The 23967-nt window shown below is 40.3% G+C and overlaps 1 protein-coding gene across 1 annotated transcript in view; it reads left to right on the forward strand.

Moving 5' to 3' along the window:
- LOC140210475 (dynein axonemal heavy chain 5-like) overlaps positions 1-23967 on the forward strand; it is a 202452-nt gene that overhangs the window by 116306 nt on the left and 62179 nt on the right. Inside the window, exons 47-56 of the mRNA XM_072279452.1 lie at positions 1975-2109; positions 4119-4241; positions 5731-5944; positions 6222-6445; positions 8511-8709; positions 16482-16654; positions 19751-19881; positions 20532-20685; positions 21867-22134; positions 23529-23652. Coding sequence (XP_072135553.1) covers positions 1975-2109; positions 4119-4241; positions 5731-5944; positions 6222-6445; positions 8511-8709; positions 16482-16654; positions 19751-19881; positions 20532-20685; positions 21867-22134; positions 23529-23652 — 1745 coding nt within the window. The remainder of the gene's footprint in view (positions 1-1974; positions 2110-4118; positions 4242-5730; positions 5945-6221; positions 6446-8510; positions 8710-16481; positions 16655-19750; positions 19882-20531; positions 20686-21866; positions 22135-23528; positions 23653-23967) is intronic.

The following is a 23967-nucleotide window of genomic DNA, read 5'->3' on the forward strand; positions in this document are numbered from 1 at the left end:
AACTTTGAGATGCAGACATTGCTAAAAATCTGAAACTAAGGAAAATACTGGAAATACCCAGCATATCAAGCAGCATCTGTGAAGAGAGAAGAACTGAGATGAAGTGAATAACTTTCTGAAATTGTTGAGTTCTAAGAATTGCAGTGTTCCCAGCCAGAAGTTGAACTGCTGGTCCTCGAGCTCATTTTGGGATTTGTTGAATCAGAGTAGGATGAAGACAAAATGGCCAGAAAGGGATAGGGTGAAGAATTATTGTGTAAAGTTAATAGATGCTCAGAGACAAACTTGTGTACTGGAGAGAAATGTTCTGCACCAATCTGCCTTTTGTTTCTCCAGTGTAACTAACTAGATAGCACCACAGAACGGCATCACTTGGACTGTCTTGTTCTCCAACCTTTATTCTTTCCACTCTTCCTTCTCTGCAACTTGAAAGCCACTTGTTTTCTGATGAAACTTAATTGACTGAAATTTAAACTATATTTCTCTCTCCACAAATGGTGCACTTTCCAGTATTTTCTGACTTAGTTTCAGGTTTCCTGCATCAGCAGTTTTGATGTTTAACAGATATAATGTATATTTTATTCCACAAGCTGGAAAGACATTATATCCTGTGCTTTGCATGCCATTTCATTCTGCTGTCTTAACATCCTCTTGAATGAATTTAAGGTTTTTACTTCTATAATGATGCATGGAAAATCATTTTTAGCACAGCTCAAGTTATGAGAGAACTTTATGAAACATTGATTTCAATGGGGATAGTGCAGTTGTGGATCTCAAGATCAAGGATCAACTTTATTTGCCATATACATGTATATGTAAAAGGAATTTGCTGTGGTGTGTTTGCGAGACATGCAGCAAGAAGACACCATTCCGCAATTATAAAGAATAAGCAGTTATATTAAAATAAAGTTTGAGGTTAATTTGCAGATATGTAATAAAATGTGCATAAATACCAGCATATAATTACAATGTGAACAGCATTATAACAAGTTAAAAGTGCTTACAGTGCAGTGCAGTGCAGTAATTGAGGAAATAGAGAGAGGGTGGTTTCCTGGGGGATTAACTGCCTGAGGGAAAAAAACTTTCAACATGGTGTGGTTCTTATTTTAACAGCATTTTATTTTAGTTTTGTTTTTAATAATATTGTTTTAATAAAGGAAATTATGTTAATTTTTTAAAAATTGATCTTATTTAGTTTAATGTTTTAAATTTATTCATTAGTATGTTATATTTATGCCTAACTTTTGGATTTAATTTTAATATAATTTTAAAATCTATTTTTATCACCTACTTAATTTTTAACTGTTTAAAATGCTTCTGAATGTCAGATACATTTAAAAGCTTAAAGATCCATGACAGTTTTGCTTTTGCCACTTTCAAAGCTTCTAAGGGCATTTCTACAGTGGGCTGATTGCCCTGCAATAAAAATAGTGAAGTAGTTCCCTGTTTCCTTACCACGAAAGGCTAATTTCTTTATACCATCAGCGACACTTACTTCTGATCTTGCAACACGATACTGATTAGTTCAGGTTCATCTAATTAAAATATTTTTAGTGGGCAGATCATTAGGGAGGAGGGTAGGTGAACTACACTTGACAAGGGAGCTAAAGTTCTGTAGAAGTCAATATTAAACTGTTTGCTATGGTCTTATTTTGGTGGCTTCCAGTCTTAGCGCAGGTATTTTTTTGAGTTCCAGTAGTACTTTTTCATGTCCTGAATGCCAATTTCATTTTCAGTGTTTGTACCTGTAGGGGTGAAAACCATGGGAATTTTGATTTGGCAAATTAACTTTTCCTCAAGTATTTTCAATGAGGAATTTTTGCCCTTTCTTGGTCCCTACATGAAAACCAAGACTCTCCTTCTAGGGTGAAGCCTGGCAGTTATTTCATTTCCTAATCCTTTTTTGGCCATTTTTCTTCTCAGGCTATGAGAAAATACTGAACGATGATAGCTTTCATTGATCTCTTTTCTCAGGGTGTACTTTTGATTGGTGAACAAGGAACTGCTAAGACAGTCATCATAAAAAGCTACCTATCCAAATACAACACTGAGACTCACCTGCCCAAAAGCCTTAATTTTTCCTCAGCCACTACACCTCTACTGTTTCAGGTAAGAAGCAAAGATAAATAAAGACAATTTTTGCCATATTTCAGCTATGTAGTATGGATCTTGGGGCAGTAATTGTTCCCTTCAATGTTGTTACCGCTTGAAGGATTGTTTAGTGTGACTATCTGTAAGCTTATGATCAGGGATACATGGAAAGTTCCAGAGAAGCTGTTTCAGAGGATAATACCAATAATGCCTGTTATCTCTATTATCTGCTTCATGAACAAAATACCTTTGATTATTATTTAAATTGCATTAATTCTAGCATCTTAGTAAGTAAGGAAGGTACTAAGAGAATGTTGAATATTAAGCTTATTGGTGAACTATTGCACATTTGATTTTGTGGTAGCTCCAGTAAAGTTATCATGATTCTTATTCTTGCATATGTATCCCTTTGGTACTGTGATAAGCAGGTGAACTACAGATCTTGTTGAAAACACTGTAGCTTATAAAATGCAAGAATAAATTAAAAGTCTTTAAAAGTAATTAAAAGTAATTCATGTAAAAACTAATTCAACTGGAGATGCTCGCATCTACAGCAACAATTTGCTGAACTAATTCAGAGCTGATACAGGTTTTGACTCAAAACGTTGATGGTTCTTGTCCTCCCACAGACACTCCTCGACCTGCAGAGTTCCTCCAGCAGATTGTTTGTTGTTATTGAATCAATATCTGCCTCAATTCCTCTCTGATTCAATTTCACTGCCCATCTTTTAGTATTAACTTTGCTTTTTAAAGTTAAGTTGATCAGCTGGTTTGAGATCTGTTCCTCCAAAGAGGATCAAAAGCCATTCAGTACCACCTGAAATCTGGGCCTCTGTACCATCCTCTACAACTAGATCTTTGATTTCCTCATCAGGAGACCACAGTCGGTGTGGATCGGGAAAATCTCCTCCTCACTGGCAATCAACACTGATGCACCTCAAGGATGCGTGCTTAGCCCATTGCTCTACCCTCTCCACACTCATGACTGTGTGACTAGGCACAGCTCTAATGCCATCTATAAATTTGCAGCTGACACAACTATTGCTGGCAGATGGTGAGGAGGAGGCATACAGGAGTGAGATAGGTCAGCTGGTTGAGTGGCATCACACCAACAACCTTGTACTCAATGTCAATAAAACCAAGGAACTGATTGTGGATTTCAGGAAGGGGAAGTTGGGGTAACGCACACCAGTCCTCATTGAGTGATCAGCAGTGGAAATGGTGAGCAGTTTCAAGCTCCTCGGTGTCAACATCTCTGAAGATCTATCCTGGACCCAACATATTGATGCAATTACAAAGAAAGCATAGCAGCAGCTCTATTTCATTAGGAGTATGAGGAGCTTTGGTATGTCACCAAAGACACCACAAATTTCTACCGATGCACAACGGAGAGCACTCTAACTGGTTGCATCACCATCAGCTATAACACATGACTGGAAAAAGATGCAGAAAATTGCAACTCAGTCAGCTCTATCATGGGCACCAGCCTCCCCAACATTGAGGACATCTTCAAAACGTGATGCCTCAAAAAGATGGCATCCACCATTAAAGATCCCTCTTCTCATTGCTGCCATCAGGGAGGAGGTACAGGAGCCTGAAGACAGACAGTCAACATTTTAGGAACAGCTTCTTCCCTTATGCTATTATATGTCTGAACAGACAATGAACCAACCAAGGAAAACTACATCACTATTTTATTGTTCTCTTTTTTTACACTACTTATTACAATTATATATTTTTCTTACTGTAATCTATTGCATTTTTATGTATTGCTCCGTACTGCTGCTGCAAAACAACAAATTCCATGACATATGCCAGTGATACTAAACCTGACTCTGATTCCAAATCAGCTTCAAGGGAAGCACAGTGGACTGCAGATGCAGGAGTCTGGACCAAGTTCTATGTTAAATATGGATAATGGAATTGGATATTTTCAAAGAGTTTTAGATGATATGCTAAATAGCTGAGGAACCCATTAGAATTTTCAAATGTCAGATTAACTATGTGTATTTTGACTTTTTAACCAGAGAACTATTGAAAGTTATGTGGACAAAAGGATAGGAAATGTTTATGGACCTCAAGCTGGAAAAACAATGACTGTGTTTATTGATGATATAAGCATGCCTATTATTAATGAGTGGGGTGATCAGGTAAGAAAAAAATTAACATCGGTTTTCTTCTCTGTTGTCAATTTTTGTATCAGCTTGTAATAGTCTTGTTGACTTGTTGACAAGACTGCATTTGGTTAAATGATGTTGTTACTTTCCAATGTGTGACTCCTGGTGACCAGGTTAGAATTGGTGGTTATGTGTCACCATCTCATTTTTTCTAGCATAAACTGGACTATTTGTAGTAACTTCAGTTATAAGGAAAGATTGGATAGACAGGGGCAGTTAGTCCTGGAGCGATAGAGGCTGAGAGTTGACTTTATGGAGATTTAATAATCATAAAAGTCTGTAATTATCCACCCTATCTACGCCCCTCATGATTTTATCTCTATAGAGATTATAGAGATAACATCATGAAGGGCATAGTTGGCTAGATAAATACATCCTTTTATCTAGAGGAAGCAAGCTAAAGAATAGAGGACATAGGTTTACGTTGAGAGGGGAGGAATTTATAGGGAATCCAAGGGACAGGATAGTGGTGGGTAGATGGAATGAACTGCTAGAGGAGATGGTAGAAGAAGGCACAATTGCAACGTTTAGAAAAATAAATTTGGACAGGTACATGGACAGGAAAGGTTTGGAGGGAAATGGGCCAACCATAGGCAAATAAGTTCATGTTTAATTGTCATTGAGCCATACATAAAACATCATGAATACAGCCAAACGAAACAGCATTATTCTGGGGCCAAGTTGCAAAACACAGTACCAACAGTTACACTCAGCACAAGGCACATATAACTCCTGTAAGATAGTAAGCACACATAAGATATCAGTAAAATACAGTCACACAAAAAAATATAGTCCAAACCCTGAGTCCATGAATATTGTAGGAGTCTACAGTCTATCACAATACAGCTTGTCTTCTGCCCACCGAACACTAGGGGACAATGCTAAATCCATCTTGGACACTACGCCATACCGCCTCTGGTGGAGAGCACCAGTTCTCACTCCGATGCTGCTCTTCTTTGCAGCTGTAAATAGGGAACACCGCGGCTTGAGACCTAATCCTCATTATGATTGAGGCATTAATGTGGTCAAGTTGGGCCAAAAGGCCCATTTAAGTGTTGGCGAGTTGAGGTTGTGCATCTTGTAATTGGTACATTTTGCACTGTATTGTACTGGTTGTGGAGGGAATGAACACTTGCAATAGTGAATAGTTACTAATCAAGTGGGCTGCTTTATTCTAGATGCCGTCAAGCTTCTTGAGTGTTTTGAAGGTTATTCTCATTCCAGGCAAGTGGAGTTCCTCACACTCTTTCAGCATTGCGGAGCAAACAGACCTTGATGTACTTTTACAACATTGGATATAAAAGATTACTATTTCCATTTAATAGCATTTATATTTCCATCAACATAATGAAATGAGAATATTTTTCCTGCATTGTTGAAATGGAAACTTATTGTGGGCCTGAAATTGAGGAAAGTAGTAACAGGAAAATGTTAGTAACATAATGTCTTATCATTTTCTAAGGTAACCAATGAAATTTTGAGGCAACTGATTGAACAGAGTGGATTCTATAACCTAGAGAAGCCAGGAGAGTTCACACATATTGTGGACGTGCAGTTTATTGCTGCAATGATCCACCCTGGTGGAGGACAGAATGATATTCCACAAAGGCTGAAAAGGCACTTCTCCATTTTTAATTGTACATTGTCTTCAAGCATCTCCATTGACAAAGTCTTTGGTATGTAACATAGAATGGTTTGGAGTATTTGACAAATAACATTGCAATATGCCATCATTTACATATAAACTGCATTAATAAATATTTAACCTGATTCACAAAAATACTGCGTTCACAGCAAGGATTAGAAGTGTGAAAAGAAGTTAGAAAATTTTAATTTGGTTTATGTTCAAAATATTTTGTTCAATATTTAGAATTAGTTGGTGAGTAAATGATCTTCTAAGCTAAGAGAGTGTACTTCTTTTTCTGTTATGAAATTATCTCCTATTGGCTGCAGGTGTGATTGCAGGTGGACATTTCTGCAGACAGCGCGGGTTTACTGAGGAGGTTATGGGTCTGGCGGCTCAACTTGTTCCCATCACACGCAAACTCTGGCAAATTGTTAAAGTTAAGATGCTTCCTACACCAGCCAAATTTCATTATGTGTTCAATTTACGAGACCTCTCCAGAATTTGGCAGGGCATGCTCAGCACTACAGCAGAGGTCATTTGTTGTAAAGAGGTAAAACTTTCTGTTTAATAGTGTGCATTAAACAATTAACTGCAAAGCAATACACAATATTATAGACCTTATAACAGTGGCAGAGAAAGTACTTAATCATGTCTGGAAAAGTATGGACTTACTAGAAATAGTCAGCATGGCTTTATGTGGCAGAGGTTATCTTGCTAACTATATTGAGTTTTTTGAAGAGGTGACAAAGATGATTGATGAGATTAGGACAGTGGATATTGTTTATATGGACTTATCTAGGTCAAGCATTCAACATGATTCCTGTTGGTAGACTGATCCAAAATTTTGGCTGGGCTATAGAAGACTGAGAGGTAGTATGTTACAGGTGGTGTTCTGCAGGGATCAGTATTTTGACTTCTGTTGCTTATGATAATATACAAGTAATTTGAATGAAAATGCAGATGGGCTGATTAGTAGCGCCATAGACGATGCAAAACTTGGTGAAGTTGTGGATAGTGAGGAAGGTTGTCAAATGATACAGCAGGAGAAAGATGTGTTGGAAATATAGATGGAGAAATGTCAGGTGGAGCTTAATCCAGACAAGTGTGATACGCTGCACTTAAGCAGGACAAGTGTAAGAGGGAAGTACTTGGTAAATGGTAGAGCCCTTAGGAAGATAAACATAAAAGTGCATTATGGAGTATAAATCTATACCTTCCTGAAATGTTGTGCACACAAATTACCTGTTATTCAAACATTCCTATACACGCAGTGGCCACTTTATTAGGTACACCGGTGCACCTGTTCATCAATGCAAATATCTAATCAGTCAATCATGTGGCAGAAATTCAAGGAACTCCACAGTTGAAGGCAGAACTTGAATCTGAGGGGACTCTTACCAAAGCCTTAAAGTGCAGAGTCTACTGCCAACAGCATGTTTAGAATACTCACTCTGTATGTGTTCTTGTTGGCTGAGAAGAAGGCTAGTTTTTAGCTGTGTATATTCCAAATTATATAAAATGCAAACATAAGGCTGATGTCCAATAAAAATTGTTGACCACACATAGAGGTGAACCTTTGCCTCTGAGTCAGCAGATTGTAGGTTTACTGTTCTATTCCAAAATTTATATTCTAGTTTGACACAGTACTGGAGTGCTGGCAAATTAACTTCCAAAATAGAATCGTGTTTGTCTAAAATGCTTTCTTCAACCAATATTGCCAATAACAAATGAGCTGGGCTCTAATCAGATGGTAATTAGTGGAATTGTACTGTTTGCTGTGCTTATTTATAGAGACTGTGTTTGAAGAAGAATGTATTGATAGTCAAGCAACGCATAGAAAAATTGCTGGTGAACGCAGCAGGCCAGGCAGCATCTGTAGGAAGGGGTATAGTCGACGTTTTGAGCCGAGACCCTTCATCAGGGCGAACTGAAAGGGATAGTAAGAGGTTCGAAAGTGGGAGGGTTGAGGGGGAGATCCGAAATGATAGGAGAAGACAGGAGGGGAAGGGATGGAGCTAAGAGCTGGAATGTTGATTGGCAAAAGGGATATGAGAGGATCATGGGATGAGAAGCCTAGGGAGAAAGAAAGGGGGAGGGGGAAGCCCAGAGGATGGGCAAGGAGTATAGTGAGAGGGACAGAGTAACAAAAAGGAGAGAGAGAGAAAATATATATATAATAATAATAAATTAATTAATAAGGGATGGGGTACAAAGGGGAGGTGGGGCATTAACGGAAGTTAGGGAAGTCAATGTTCATGCCATTAGGTTGGAGGCTACCCAGACGGAATATAAAGTGTTGTTCCTCCAACCTGAGTGTGGCTTCATCTTGGCAGTAGAGGAGGCCGTGGATAGACATATCAGAATGGGACTGGGACGTGGAATTAAAATGTGTGGCCACTGGGAGATCCACTCCACTACCTCTTCCTATAGATGCTGCCTGGCCTGCTGTGTTCACCAGCAATTTTTATGTGTGCTGCTTGAAATTCCAGCATCTGCAGATTTCCTCGTGTTTGCATTGATTGTCAAGTAGTTTGAGAATTACCAAGCTTCTGAAAGGTTTGCAGATCTTCTTTCCAGTGTGAAACATGACACTTCAGATGTAATGTTTTAAATAGATTCTTCTGAAGCTCTGGCGACACGAAAGTACCCGAGTGGTGGCTGATCGCTTTACAAGCTCTGAGGACTGTGAATGGTTTAGTAAAACATTGATGAATGTTGTTGCTGAAGAATTTGGGGAAGAAGTGAGGAATATCATCAATGCAGATACTGAAACCTTCTTTGTAGATTTCTTACGTGACCCACCCGAAATCACAGGTCAGGACATTTTTTGCATACTCATTCATACTGAGGATGTACAATACATTTGAATCATTGATCAGAAACAGCTTCTTTCCCTCTGCCATCAAATTTCTAAATGGTTCATTAACACTATCTTGTTTTTTTTACACAATTTAGTTACTTCTGTAACTTATAATAGTTTTAAGAAATGTGTAACCCTCTCACCATGCTCGCATACAAATTTGGCTCCTTAACTAGCTCTGCTAACAGCTGCAAGACTCAGCAAGGAGAAGGCCACCTTTCATATGTAGGGTTCTCAGTAATATTAGCTGGGCTGTTAACTGTTAATCGCGTATTACCAAAATGGCTTTTCGTACTGTTAACTGCTGAGCAAGGGGTTCTCTGTAACAGCAATGTTTGGATTATACAATGTGATCATGGAAATTGTATTCATTTGCTAGCCAATGAAAGTCATGTTATGTTATCTTGTATATGTGTGCTGAGTTGAGGAGCGGGGGTTTTTTCGGGAGGCGAGCAGAGAGAGGACAGGCGTGCGGGGAATGGACAGCGGTTCCAGGGTGGCAGATACCGGACCTCGGGGTTTCGGATGGTGGCCGGAGTCTTGGAAGGATGTTGTGGGTGGAATCAGAGGCGTGAGCTCCAACGTATTAAAATATTATGTGGACAAGACTGATAAGTTACTTATGTGGCACCTTTTCTTTTAGTTGTTTCTACTAACCCATCACCAAAATTTGCTATAAAGTATAATTCTTTACTCGAACTCAGTATATTGTTTCGTATTTGTATCATGGCTGATCATTGGGCGCCTCACACCGTATCCGCACCAAAGCATTTGCATTGTTTGGTGGGGTTGACGACTATTCACCCTAGGCAATAGGAGCCAGTTCGGGCAAAGGCCGTTACATTGTGGGGACTCGTCTGGGATTTGAATTCTGTCTGATACGGGGTAAGTCGCCCAGGTTAAATTAGAAGAGATGGACACGGATAAGATTGAACTTTTGTGTGAGATCGAGGATGTCCCGGTTAATCATGCCTGCGTATTAAGTGGGGTGGATATACGTACCCTGGACGATGTGTTAATTTGATGTTTGAATACGGTCAGAGCTATGGGTAAGGTTGAGATTGTAAGCAGAAAGATTAGTAAAGCGGGGACTCAGCCTTTGTGCTGGTACAGACGGGCGCTGATGTCAAGGAATTGGGACTTCTGCCATCTATCGGTGACGCAGGTGAGGTGGGGCCATGGGACGTGCACGCTGTCATGGAGGAAGGGTTTGAAGAGACACCAGAGGAGTTGCCGGAATCTAGGGGCGGAGATTTTAGAGGGCGGGTCCAATCGTTTTTGAAGGATGAAGGAAGAGAGTGGTCGGATTTGGAGAATGTGATTAATTCTCATTTCCCACGGAAGGGGAAGGGCTCTGAGTTGGCCTCAGCCATTAACTCTTTGGTGAACAGGGCGGTGGGTCCGCGACAGAAGTTAAGAATTTTCTCAGGGAGGACCCCATCTCCAATGGGGAAGAGGATTATGAGTACTGGGTAGAACATACCTCTCAGTTGCTAGGTGAGTGGCAGTGTTCTGAGGAGGAGAAGCGGCAAAGATTGGGGGACAGCTTGAGAGGGGCGGCAGCTGATGTAGTAAAAGGGTTGAGAGTTAACCAGCCCCTGGCTTCTTGGAAGGAGTGTCAAGTCGCCCTAGAGGAGGCGTTTGGGCTGACGGGAAGCATGGTGGAGCTTTTGAGAGGATTCAGAATCTGCGTCAGGAGAAAATGGAAAAGCTTTCTGAGTATCTTCTCCGACTTGAGCGTCGGCTAAATTGCTTGAGGTGCTGGGGGGGTCATTTCAAGGAATGAGGTAGATTGGATAAGGATCGACCAGGTAGTCAGGGGCGCGCAGAGACATGACGCGATTGCTACGAGCCTCCGGCAGTCCCGTAGAGTGTGTTTCTCCCCCCCCCGTCTTTTGTTCAGGTGCTTAGAGAGGTGAGGGAGGAGGAGGATGAATTGGAAGCGGAAGAAGGCTCCGTTAACAAGGTACAGTCCTCGGTAGTAGCTCCTTGTGGTGAAACGACCAGGGCCAGCTCCACACGGGAGACACAAAAGGGGGTCGCGGCAGGTGGGGTCCCTCCACGTGAGGGGACTAGCAGAGAAGGCCCCTCCCAGAAGGGACAGACGGCGCTGAGGTCATGCGGAGGCCGGGGTCCTGCGAGGTGAGGCATGTGCTATAACTGCGGGGCACTTCAGGTGGGAATGTGAGTGGCAGGAAGCCTCTCGGAGGGAGAGCCCCCGGGTGTCCCAGCAGGAAGGGGGGTCGGGAAACTCAGGGAAAATCAGATCTCCCCCTCCCCCTCCCACTTTCAAATCTCTTACTAGCTCTTCCTTCAGTTAGTCCTGACGAAGGATCTCAGCCCGAAACGTCGACTGTATCTTTTCCTAGAGATGCTGCCTGGCCTGCTGCGTTCACCAGCAACTTTGATGTGTGTTGCTTGAATTTCCAGCATCTGCAGAATTCTTCGTGTTTGCGTATTAAAATATTATGTGCACAAGACTGATAAGTTACTTATGTGGCGCCTCTTGTTTTAGTTGTTTCTACTAACCCATCACCAAAATTTGCTATAAAGTATAATTCTTTACTTGCACTTGGTATATTGTTTCATATTTGTGTCGTGGCTGATTATTGGGCGCCTCACACCGTATCCGCACAAAAGCATTTGCACTGTTTGGCGGGGTTGATGGCTATTCACTCTAGGCAACGGGAGTCAGTTGGGGCAAAGGCCGTTACACATAAACATATATGTCTAGGGTCAAACAACAGGAATTCTGCAGATGCTGGAAATTCAAGCAACACACATCAATGTTGCTGGTGAACGCAGCAGGCCAGGCAGCATCTGTAGGAAGAGGTGCAGTCGACGTTTCAGACCGAGACCCTTCGTCAGGACTAACTGAAGGAAGAGTGAGTAAGGGATTTGAAAGTTGGAGGGGGAGGGGGAGATCCAAAATGATAGGAGAAGACAGGAGGGGGAGGGATGGAGCCAAGAGCCGGACAGTTGATAGGCAAAAGGGGATACGAGAGGATCATGGGACAGGAGGTCCGGGAAGAAAGACAAGGGGGGGGGGACCCAGAGGATGGGCAAGAGGTATATTCAGAGGGACAGAGGGAGAAAAAGGAGAGTGAGAGAAAGAATGTGTGCATAAAAATGAGTAACAGATGGGGTACGAGGGGGAGGTGGGGCCTTAGCGGAAGTTAGAGAAGTCGATGTTCATGCCATCAGGTTGGAGGCTACCCAGATGGAATATAAGGTGTTGTCTAGGGTCAGTATGATTTGGGGTTCAACCAAACAGGAACATCGTGATGTTCTGATAAAAGAAACCTTGATTTGAGTGAATGTTGTGTAAATACTGCCCATATGCAATGTTTACTAATTTCAGCTTTATCAAACAGTTATTAAGAGAAAGAAAAAAAATAAAAGGGCCCATTACAACTAAATGTGCACAGGACCACTGGTGCTCGTCTCTTCCAAAAGCTGGGTATAACTGTTACTCACGGTACTGAATTCTCATCTCTAATCACTGGTAGAGCTTCTCATCTTGGACTCCTTCGTCTTGTGAAGCACTCCTTGCAATCGTATCTTCCCGTCAGATCGAGTCCTACAGGCACCTCTCCTGATCTACTCTTTATCGCATCTCCTGCCAGAAGACCACTAACCAGACTACTATCCTTCAGAAAACTTTCCCCTGCAGCTCTCGAGAACCTTCTCTCACATCCCACAATCCTGATGACTCACATTCTTAAGTTGGACAACATGGGTCCTTATCTTAACCAAAGCCAAAACACACTTTCCAGCATGGAACACTGCTTTAACAGGACAAGTGCTAATATAAACTACCCCACAGCATGGCAGTAGAAAAGTTAATCAGGGCATTGTGCATAGTAGTAGAATTAGGCCATTGGCCTATTGAGTCTACTCTGCCGTTCCATCATGGCTGATGTATTTTCCTTCTCAACCATATTCTGCTTCCTCCCCGTAACCTTTGACAGCTTAGATAATCAAGAACCTATCAACTTCGGCCTTAAATATACCCAGTGACTTGGCCTGCACAGTTGTCTGTGGCAATGAATTCCACAGATTCAACACTCCCTGGCTAAAGAAAGTTTTCCCCGTCTCTGTTCTAAATGGATGCCCCTCTATTCTGAGGCTGTGCCCCCTGGTCATAGACACCCCCATTATAGGAAACATCCTCTCCACATCCACTCTGTCTAAGCCTTTCAACATCTGATAGGTTTCAATGAGATTCCCCCCTCATTCTTCTAAATTCCAGCGAGTACAGGAACAGAGGCATCAAATGAATCTCATATGTTAACCCTTTTATTCCTGGGATAATTCTCATGAACCTCCTCTGGACCCTCTCCAATGCCAGCACATCTTTTCTTAGGTAAGGGGCATTTGCCTTTCTTACCACTGACTGAAACTGGAAGTTAACCATCAGGGAATCCTGCATGAGGACTCCCAATTGCTTTTGCACCACTGAATTTTGAATTTTTTCCACATTAGGAAAAGAATCCACTCTTTTATTTCTTCTACAAAAGGGCATAACCATGCACTTCCCTATGGTATATTCCATCTGCCACTTCTTTGCCCAGTCTCCCAGTCTGCCTGAGTCCTTCTGCAGACACCCGGCTTTCTCAACACTTATCTTCCATGCCCCTCCACTTATCTTCTTACTGTCCAAAACCTGGCCACAAAGCCATCAATTCCTTCATCCAAATCATTGACGTATAATGCAAAAAGAAGCGGTTCCAACTTCGACCACTGTGGCACACCACTGGTCACTAGCAGCAACCAGAAGAAGCTTCCTGTATTCTCACTCTTTGCCTCCTGCAGTCAGCCAATCCTCTATCCATTGCTGGTATCTTTCCCACAATAACATGGGCTCTCATTTTGTTAAAGCTTCATGTGCGGCACCTTGTCAAAAGCCTTCTGAAAATCCAAACAAACAACACCCACTGACTCTCATTTGTCTATCCTGCATGCTGTTTCCTTCAAGAATTCTAACAGATTGGTCAGGCAAGATTTCCCCTTGCTGACCCTGGCTTATTTTGTCATGTCTCTCCAAGTACCTTGAAACCTCATACTTAATAATAGACTTCAACATCTTTCCAACCATTGAAGTCAGGATAACTGGCCTATAGTTTCCTCTCTTCTGCCTTCCTCCCTTCTTAAAGAGTGGAGTGATATTTGCAATGTTCCAGTCCTCTGGAACCATTCCAGAATCTAGTGATTCTTGAAAGATCATTACTAATGCCACCACAATCAGCTACCTCTTTCAGAACCCAGGATTGTAGTCCATCTGGTACAGGAGACTTGTCTACCTTCAAACTTTTCAGCTTCCCAAGCATCTTTTCCTCAGAAAAAACGATGACACTCACTTCTGTCCCTGACACTCTTGCATTTCTGGCATTCTGCTCATGTCTTTACAGTGGAGACTGACACAAAATACTTAAGTTTGTCCTCCATTACTTCCTCTTCAGCATCATTTTCCAGTGGTCCGATATCCACTCTTGCCTCTCTTTCACTCTTTATATGTTTGAAAATTCTTTTTGTATCCTCTTTTGTATTATTATTGGCGAGCCAACCTTCATATTTCATCTTGTCTCTCTATAGATTTTTCAGTTGCCTTCTGTTGGTTTTTAAAAACTTCCAAATCCCACTTCCCACTAATTCTTACTATATTAAATGCCCTCTCTTTTGCTTTTATGCTGTCTTTGACTTCCCCTGTCAGCCACGTTTGCCTCATTCTCCCTTTGGAATACTACTTCATCTTTGAGATGTATCTTTCCTACATCTTTTAATTTCTCCTAGAAACTGCAGCCATTGCTGTTCTGCCATCATCCCTGTTAGTGTCTCTTTCCAGTCAGCTTTGGCCAACTCCTCTATCATGCGCCTGTAATCTCTTTACTCCACTGTAATACTTATACATTTGGTTTTAGCTTCTCTCTCTCAAACTGCAGGGTGAATTCTATCATATTATGATCACTGCTTCCTAATGGGTCCTCTGCTTGAAGTTCACGAAACAAATCTGGGTCATTACATAACACCCAATTCAGAATTGCAGTTCCCCCAGTGTGCTTAACCACAAACTGCTCTAAAGAGCCATCTCATAGACTTTCTACAAATTCCCTCTCTTGGGATCCATCACCAACCTACCTGAATCCCCATGACTATCACAACTTTGCTCTTTTTACATGCCTTTTCTATCTCCTGTTGTAATTTGTAGCCCACATCCTGGCTACTGTTTAGAGCTCTGTACATAACTCTCGTCAGGGTCTTTTTACCCTTGCAGTTCTTAACTCTACCCACAAGGACTCTACATCTTCCAATCCTATGTCACCTCTTTCTAAGGATTTGATTTCATTTTTTTTTACCAGCAGAGCCACCCCACTCTCTCTGCCTTCCTGCCCATCCTTTCAATACAATTGTATCCATGGATCTTAAGCTCCCAACTAAGATCTTCTTTCAGCCATGACTCAGTGATGCCCACAACATCATACCTGACAATCTCTAACTGCACTACAAGATCATCTACCTTATTGTGTATTCTGTGTGCATTCAAATATAACACTTTCAGTCCTGTATTCATCACCTTTTTAAATTTGGCACTCTGTTTCACTTTAACTCATCCTACTGTCCTTTCTCACAATTTCAGAATACACTGCATCTAATTGTATGCTAACTGCTCCATTTTCAGCCTTATCACTCTATTTCCCATCCCCCTGCCAAATTAGTTGAAATCTTCCTAACAACTCTAGCAAACTTGCCCACAATGATATTGGTCCCCCTTGGATTCAGGTGTGTCCCATCCTTTTTGTACAGGTCATACCTTCCCTACTGCATTCCTTCTGGCTTCTTCCTTTCTGAGCCACAGAGACAGACTCCGTGCTAGAGATCAGGTTGCTGCAGCTTCCTCAGCAGGGTCACCACTCCTCCCAACAGTATCCAAAGGGTTATGTTTTATGTCTTTTTTCATGACATAAACTTTGTCTTTGCACACTATTGCTATGCAAAACAGCAAATTTCACGTCATGTAAGTCAGGGATAGCAAACCTGATTCAGACTTTCAATATTTATGCCATTTGTGTGACACATTTACAATCATAACTGTTGCTTGATGCTAACAAGAGAAAATCTGCAGATGCTGGAAATCCAAGAGTTCCCCCAGCATTTTCTGGGTGTTGCTTGACACTGTTCTTCATTTTTGATGCATTTTGCAGCAAAGGAGGTTCTTTGATTCATTTTCTGCTCATTTCTTTTGTGCACCATAGATTTTTAAAGAGAAGTGAACAAGGCAGCCACTTCTAATAAACAATCATTCAAGCTGATTTACCACTCTGGTGTACATAGCTGGCTTGGCAAGGCAAAAGAATTGAACATTTGCAAACTTAGAATTTGTTCTACGGAGTATTCAAAAAATGTAACTGCATTTCTGATATCAACCATAACTTTTTTAGAAATCCTACTTTATATTTTTTGTCAATGTTTTAAACACAGTGCAGATGTATGTGTATGACCTTGAGTCTCACATCTCGCTTTTGTGTGTCTGGAATTCACCTCGGGTTGTTTGCTTATGGTCTACCATGTTTCAGTTGAAGTGAGTTATGATTATAGAAGTCTGCTGTTATTATCTATGCTACTTTCATCATAGAAACATAAAATCATCACAGCAAAGGAGACCATTTGGCCCATTGAGTCTGGGACAGCTTTGTAGAGCAATCAATCCAGTCTATTTATTTTTCAGGAGAGGAACCAGAGGACACTGAATATGAGATGCCGAAAGTATATGAGGCTATTGAAAATTTGGAGATCTTGAAAGAGAGACTGAATCTGTTCATGTTCCTATACAATGAGACTGTACGAGGGGGGCACCTGGACTTGGTCTTCTTTGAGGATGCCATAATTCACCTGGTGAAGGTGAGGCAGGATTAATTCATTTTCTCAGCATTATTCAGTTCTTGTTTTAAAGCTGTGCATTGCATGATGTCCTTTATATGTGAGTTTGTTTTGATATCATTTGTTGAGAACTGACAGCAATTTTAAAAGCAGTGAATTAGGTTAGTTTGAAATTTGATTTTAAGGTTCAGTCTTAGCCCAGTGAGAACACTCACTTACTTCTGATTTTGAAGAAGGAAGGTTACTCGAGCATGTAAACCAGCACTATTATTAAGTGCTATGCCGAGGGGAATGTTGCACTGTTGGCATTGCCTTGTTTTAGATGAGATTAAAATGAAATAGTGTCTCCAATCTTCTGTGGATGAAAGACTGGGCACACTGGGGAAGCGCAATGGTGCCACGGTTAGCATAATGCTATTGCAGTGCCAGTGATCTGGCTTCAATTCCTGCTGCTGTCTGTATATTCTCCCCATGACCATGTGGATTTCCTCCAGCTTCTCCAGTTTCCTCCCACATTCCAAAGATGTACTGCTTCGTCGATTGTTTGGTCACATGGGTGTAATTGGGTGTCATGGGCCAGGGGGCCTGTTACTGTCCTGCAGCTCTAAATAAAGCAAATAAATTAATTAAATTTTAAAATAACTCATGGTGCAATTCATAGAAAGGCATAAGGATTCCCTAAGAATATTAGCTGACTGTTTTCTTCAGCTATTGCACCAAAATAAAATCACTAATCATTTTGGTGGGTATTATATGATTTAAGTTTGCTTACTTTTTATTCCCGAGAGCTTTGTCAGATTTGATTTGCTGTTCATGGTTGACAGTATCATTAGGGCCTCAGAATGTAAAACCTCAGCAGTTCCTTTTTCCTAACACCCAGGGACAACTCCACCTGAGCTTGCAAGGATGTGTGAGGACTGCTCATTTACACTCACTGACTCTTTCAGTGGCAGTATCAGGAGAATACACAAAACCTTTGCCGAATCTATTCTGCAACCTCAGTTTAAAAAAATCAAAATGAGTTAGCCCAGACCATCACCCTGAACTGAACCCTTTAATGCATGTTTTCTTAATACTTCAGCTGTAGAGTCCACTGCAAGCCCCTGCAGACCAACAATTTTCAGTTCATTCGATCTGCTAGTTTTGTCACCAAACAACTCACACTTGTTTGGTGATGGAGTTTAATGCTGAAAAATGTGAGGTACTACATTTTAGTAGGACTAATCAAAACAGGACATAAATGGTAAATGGTAGGGCATTGAAGAATGCTGTAGAACAGAGGGATCTAGGAATAATGGTGCATAGTTCCCTGAAGGTGGAATCTCATGTGGATAGGATGGTGAAGAAAGCTTTTCGTATGCTGGCCTTTATTAGTCAGAGCATTGAGTATAGGGGTTGAGATGTAATGTTGATATTGTATAAGGCATTGGTAAGGCCAAATTTGGAGTATTGTGTACAGTTCTGGTCACCGAATTATAGGAAAGATGTCAATAAGATTGAGAGAGTACGGAGCAGATTTACTAAAATGTTGCCTGAGTATCATCTCCTAAATTACGGAGAAAGGTTGAACAAGTTAGGTCTTTATTCTTTGGAGCATAGAAGGTTGAGGGGGGACTTGACAGAGGTGTTTAAAATTATGAGGGGGTTAGATAGAGTTGACGTGGATAGGCTTTTTCCATTGAGAATGGGGGAGATTCAAACAAGAGGACATGAGTTGAGGGTTAAAGGGCAAAAGTTTGGGGGTAACATGAGGGGGAACTTCTTTACTCAGAGAGTGGTAGCTGTGTGGAACGAGCTTCCAGCAGAAGTGGTTGAGGCAGGTTCAATGTTGTCGTTTAAAGTTAAATTGGATAGATATGTGGACAGGAAAGGAATGGAGGGTTATGGGCCGAGTGCAGGTCGGTGGGACTAGGTGAGAGTAAGAGTTTGGCATGGACTAGAAGGGCCGAGTTGGCCTGTTTCCATGCTGTAATTGTTATATGGTTATATGTTTGTCAATCACACTTTATTTACTTGTGCACAAGGAGAACACTTCAGCCCCTGTTGCTGAGCTGCTCTGAGGTTACAGCTCAAAATTGGCAATTTTTATACAGCTATTGATCCAACAAAATCTTTGTGTACTTCTGAATCCCATTATTTGCATATTTAAATACCAACAATATATATTTCATGTGTTAATAACTGATAAAGTCTACACAATAAAGGTCAATAATATTCTAGAATTAGTAAAATAACAGTCCGGTAGTTAGTAAGTGTCAGCAAGCTATCCTTAGATGTTAACTTTGGCTTGGTATGCCTGGTGACTTTTGGTCCCTGCATTGAACAGAAACATTGTACAAAGTCAAGTTAGGTTTTTAAAGGCTGTGTTCAGTCTGGGTGACTGCACTATGCCTGCACACTGTCTCTATCAGCTTATCATCTTAATTCTTGATGCAACATCCACACTAGCCTCTTACTTAATCCAGACCACTTATGGTCTACGAGAAAGGGACACCTGAGTTTGGAAAGGAGTTCTCTGACATGGCTGAAATAAGGCCCACCAGGCTTCCTCTACACTGACTGGAACTTAACATCTGTGACAATCCTGGTGAACCTTCTCTCAACCTTTTCTATTCTAATCAAAAAACCGGAGTTGTTCAGTTCTTCTTATCAAAACCATTCATTCCTGGTATTATCTTTGTGAATCTCGTCTGTCCATCTCTTGATGTTTCAGTGCTAAAGAGAGATTTGTTGTTACTGAAGATTTAGTGACAGAGGTTGGTGTTTTTCTCACAAGAAACACTTTTGCATAAGCCCCCATTCCAAGGACCTCAATGAAGATCTTTAAAAGAGGAGGGAGTAATGGAAAGAGAAACGTTTAGGAAGGTTGTTGTAACCACAAGTATGGCTAATAGTGTTGGAATGAAGGGTGCTCTGAATGGAAAGCACTCAGTTATTTTACAAAATCAAAGACATTGTTGTGAAAAACAATGAACTTTTGTGGAGTGAGATGTTGCTGTTCGTGCAAGTAATAATATTTGAATATTTTGTTCTTAGTATTCATCCCTTACGCAAGTATTTCTACCTATTCTTTCTTCATGAAAGGTCTGTAATTTTAATCTTGTCCTTCACTTGCAGATATCCCGCATCATCAGAACACCTCGGGGTAATGCTCTGCTTGTTGGTGTGGGTGGCTCAGGTAAACAGAGCCTTACGAGACTCACTTCATTTATTGCTGGGTACCAAACATTCCATATCACTCTCACTAGGTAAACCTACAACTAAAATATAAGTTTTTGTGTGGTATGTGTGTGTCCCTTGAAATAATCATCTCTACAAATGGAAGAACAGAATAATTACAAATGCTGAAAAGCCACTATGTAGTAAATTTGCTTTGAATAGATAATCATAATCTTTAATGACTAAAACTATGAGGAGATATGAAATAGTTAATGCCTAGAGAACTAGTTTTTGCACTGGGAAAAGTGCTTAAAAGCTATTTTTCATTGTCTCGAATGGCTTTGGAATCACTTTGCTAGCTTTGAAGTACAATTTCTATTATTGGTAGATGTAGAGCAAATTTTCCTTTTGAATTTTAGTTTATAGTCTTCTATGTCTGATGTTAATCTGCGTGCAAGAATACAATAAAGCAGTGCTCCATAATCTGCTACCTTCACATGTTGGAAGTAATTTTGGATGTCCACTTCTGTATCTTGGAAGCAACGTATTAATAACAATTTGTATACAGAAGTGATAATACCTAAAGACTGCCAATAAGTCAAATTGAACAATAACATTACATTTATGGAAGAATGGAAACGAGCATTATAACTGATTTTTAAGTATGTTTAAAGAAAGCATTGATGTGTAGGAGAATAGCTGCTGCAGCTGTGTATGTATAATTTGTGTGTATATTCAGATCATATAGTACCTCAGACCTTCTGGAAGATCTGAAGACTCTGTACAAAATGGCTGGACAAGAAGGAAATGGAGTAACCTTTATTTTTACTGACAATGAAATCAAGGATGAGGCTTTTCTGGAATATCTGAACAATGTTCTCTCCTCTGGAGAGGTATGGTACAATCTTTGCCACGTTTCAAGACGTGTAGCTTATCATTTTCTGCCCTCATATATTTTGGAATTTTATTTCTGTTCTTGCTTGTGAATACTTGAATAAAGGTTGTACTAACAGCATTTCACTTTTTTGTGTGAAGAACTTGCAGGCATTGTGACTACTTTGCTATGTTTTATGCACTGTATTTTCAATTACATTGAGGAGATCATATCAATGGTTGGGTCAGAATCGTCGTGAATTGACATTGTTAAACAGAGAAGGCTGTTTAACAATGTTGATTCAGTCTACCTTCAAAGAGTGATGAATTCAGATGGTAAAATTCAGGCCCTAACTACAAGAGTCAGAGTTCTCTGCATTAATGCTTTTATTTTCCTATAACATTTTGTGCCATTGAGAATGTGCGGGAGTGGTCAGTAACTCTGAATTTAAGAAACCTAACTTTCATAACAAAAAAATCCCAATTTGAGTGTAGTAACATAGCAAATATTCTTTATTTTGGTTTTATGCCTTGACAAGATATACTCACTGGCCACTTTATTAGGTATATCTGTACACCGGCTTGTTAATGCAAATATCTTATCAGCTAATTATGTGGCATCAACTCAATGCATAAACACATGTAGATATGATCAAGAGGTTCAGTTGCTGTTCAAACCAAACATGAGAATGGGGAAGAAATATGATCTAAGTGACTTTGACAATGGAATGATTGTTGGTACCAGATGGGGTGGTTTGAGTATCTCAGAAACTGCTGATCTCATGGGATGTTCATGCACAGAATGATGTATAAAACAAATCATACAGTGAGTGGCAGGTCTGTGGGCAAAAAATGCCTTGTTAATGAGAGAGGCCAGAGAATACACTGGTTCAAACTGACAGGAAGGCAACAATAACCATGTGTTACAACAGTGTTGTGCAGAAGAGCACATGTTGAAGTTTGAAGTGGATGGGATACCGCAACCGAAGACCACACCAAGTTCCACTCCTGTACCTAACAGAGTAGCCACTGAGTGTACTATAATTGGTGCTAAACACGAAGGGTGAATCCTTACAATATTTCCAGAGAATTGAATGCAAGCAGTGGAAAATTTATGTTCTGATGGAAAGCATAATAGGATTTTATCCAGTGAATTTCAGGTAGATTTAATGTAATTTTTAAGTTGTAATTATTTTTGTAGGTTTCAAACCTGTTTAATCGAGATGAAGTAGATGAAATTTGCAATGATCTTACACTTGCCATGAAGCAGCAGTTTCCAAGGCGATCTCCAACCAATGAAAACCTGTATGATTATTTCATGAGTCGGGTGCGGCAGAACTTGCACGTGGTGCTTTGCTTTTCACCAGTTGGAGAAAAATTCCGAAACCGAGCGTTAAAATTCCCAGCGCTGATTTCTGGGTGTACCATGGATTGGTTTTGCCGCTGGCCAAAGGATGCCCTAATTGCAGGTGGGAACCTCTGTGTAGTGTGCAAGGCATTATGTAACTTCAATCAAAATTCACATTGTAATTTATAATTTTTATTATTATGTATTGCAAGACAACAAATTTCATGACATATGCTAGTGATATTAAACCTGATTCTGATTCTGTACAGGCCCTTCCGGCCTACCGAACCACGCTGCCCAGCAACCTACTGATTTAACCCTAGCCTGATCACAGGACAATTTGTAATAGCCAATTAGCCTACTAGCTGGTATGAATTTGGACTGTGGGAGCAAACCAGATCACCCAAAGGAAACCCACGTGATCACAGGAAGACCATGCAAACTTTCTTGCAGAGGATACTGGAATTGAACTCCAAACTCCAACCCCCCCAGCAGCAAAACTGTCATGTTAACCGCTATGCTATCGTGGCATCCTAATTGGTTCCTGTACCCCACTGAAACATGAGAGCAACTGCTACTTCCAGCCTTCAGACATTTCATCACCCATTGTGTTCATTTAACAGTTAAATGTCATTTATTTAAGGGATCAAATACTAAAGTGCTGTGCTGACTCATTTTTTTTATCTTGGACTGGAAACAAATAATCTACTAAAGACCCTTTAATATCCTGGCAGTAATACAATAGTAAGCGTATTAGTTAACATCAATGTACATTTCCTGTATATTTTTATCTACACAAGGGCAACAAATATTCATTTAAAAAATGAATGTAAAAAAAGCCCTAATTGCTGGCATTTTAAATGGTAGTACTAGAACAAGGAGACATCAGATGGATCAGTAAAACTGGATTTGTAAAATAGACTGTGCAGACACCAGTTGCACCTACTGTACTTTAAGTAAACACTGAACAATTCAATTTTGTACAAAATTTATCTGCATTTATTTTGGAGTAGAAAAGAAAGAAGATAATTTCAAATTGCATACTTGGCCCGTAAATTATTCAGTAAACTGTTGAAATATGGAATTCCAATTTTCAACTGCATTATGGTCTTACAATATCTGCACTTATTGCCCTCAACATTCATGACAAATGCCATTACGGTAATCTTCTTGAAAATCTAATGAATGAAGACATGGGTAATGACAAATAAACTCTTCTCGAGCTTCCAGCTGGGTACAGGCATGGGTAATGATATTTGCAAAGTAATATAAAACCAAATTACAGCAGAGAGTCATTTTGCTGTGTGAAATGAAATTTCCGGCATTAAATTATTTCAAATCACTATGTAACTATGTATGTCGCTTCGTTCACTGCTCTCCCACTTCTCAACAGGCATGGGTGGATTGCTGCAGATGGGAAAGTTTCCAAAAAATCTATTGCAACTACAAAAATAACAAGTATTTAACAGCAAGCTATTGTTAAGATTTTAAAAAATATTTTTTATTTCCCTGTAGTATCTCAACACTTCTTGTCGTCATTTGAGATTGATTGCAGTTTAGATGTGAAGCAGCAAGTGGTAGAGTGCATGGGTACTTTCCAAGATGGTGTCGCAGAGAAATGTGTGTTGTACTTTGAAAGGTGAGTCAGCTCAATAATATTAATAAATAGTTAGTAAATTCAGAGAAAATCACAAACGGGAAATCTGAAATCCTCTCATGTTGGGGGAGTTAACGTATGTACCAAGCTGGTTTGTGTTAGTTGTGAGGAGCTAACAGGGTCGCTTCATGAGTCATTCACTTTGTAGAAAAGTGTATATTTTTTAAGTGTAGAAAGGCAATATTTTTCAGGAGGATCTAGTGACGTTGTACACAAATCACTTAGTTACCATTCATGCACAACCAAAAATTATGCAGTGAAACATGATCTTTGCCTATATTGCAGCATATTTAAGTG

Source organism: Mobula birostris, chromosome 15, assembly GCF_030028105.1.
Source record: "Mobula birostris isolate sMobBir1 chromosome 15, sMobBir1.hap1, whole genome shotgun sequence".
NCBI lineage: Eukaryota > Metazoa > Chordata > Chondrichthyes > Myliobatiformes > Myliobatidae > Mobula > Mobula birostris.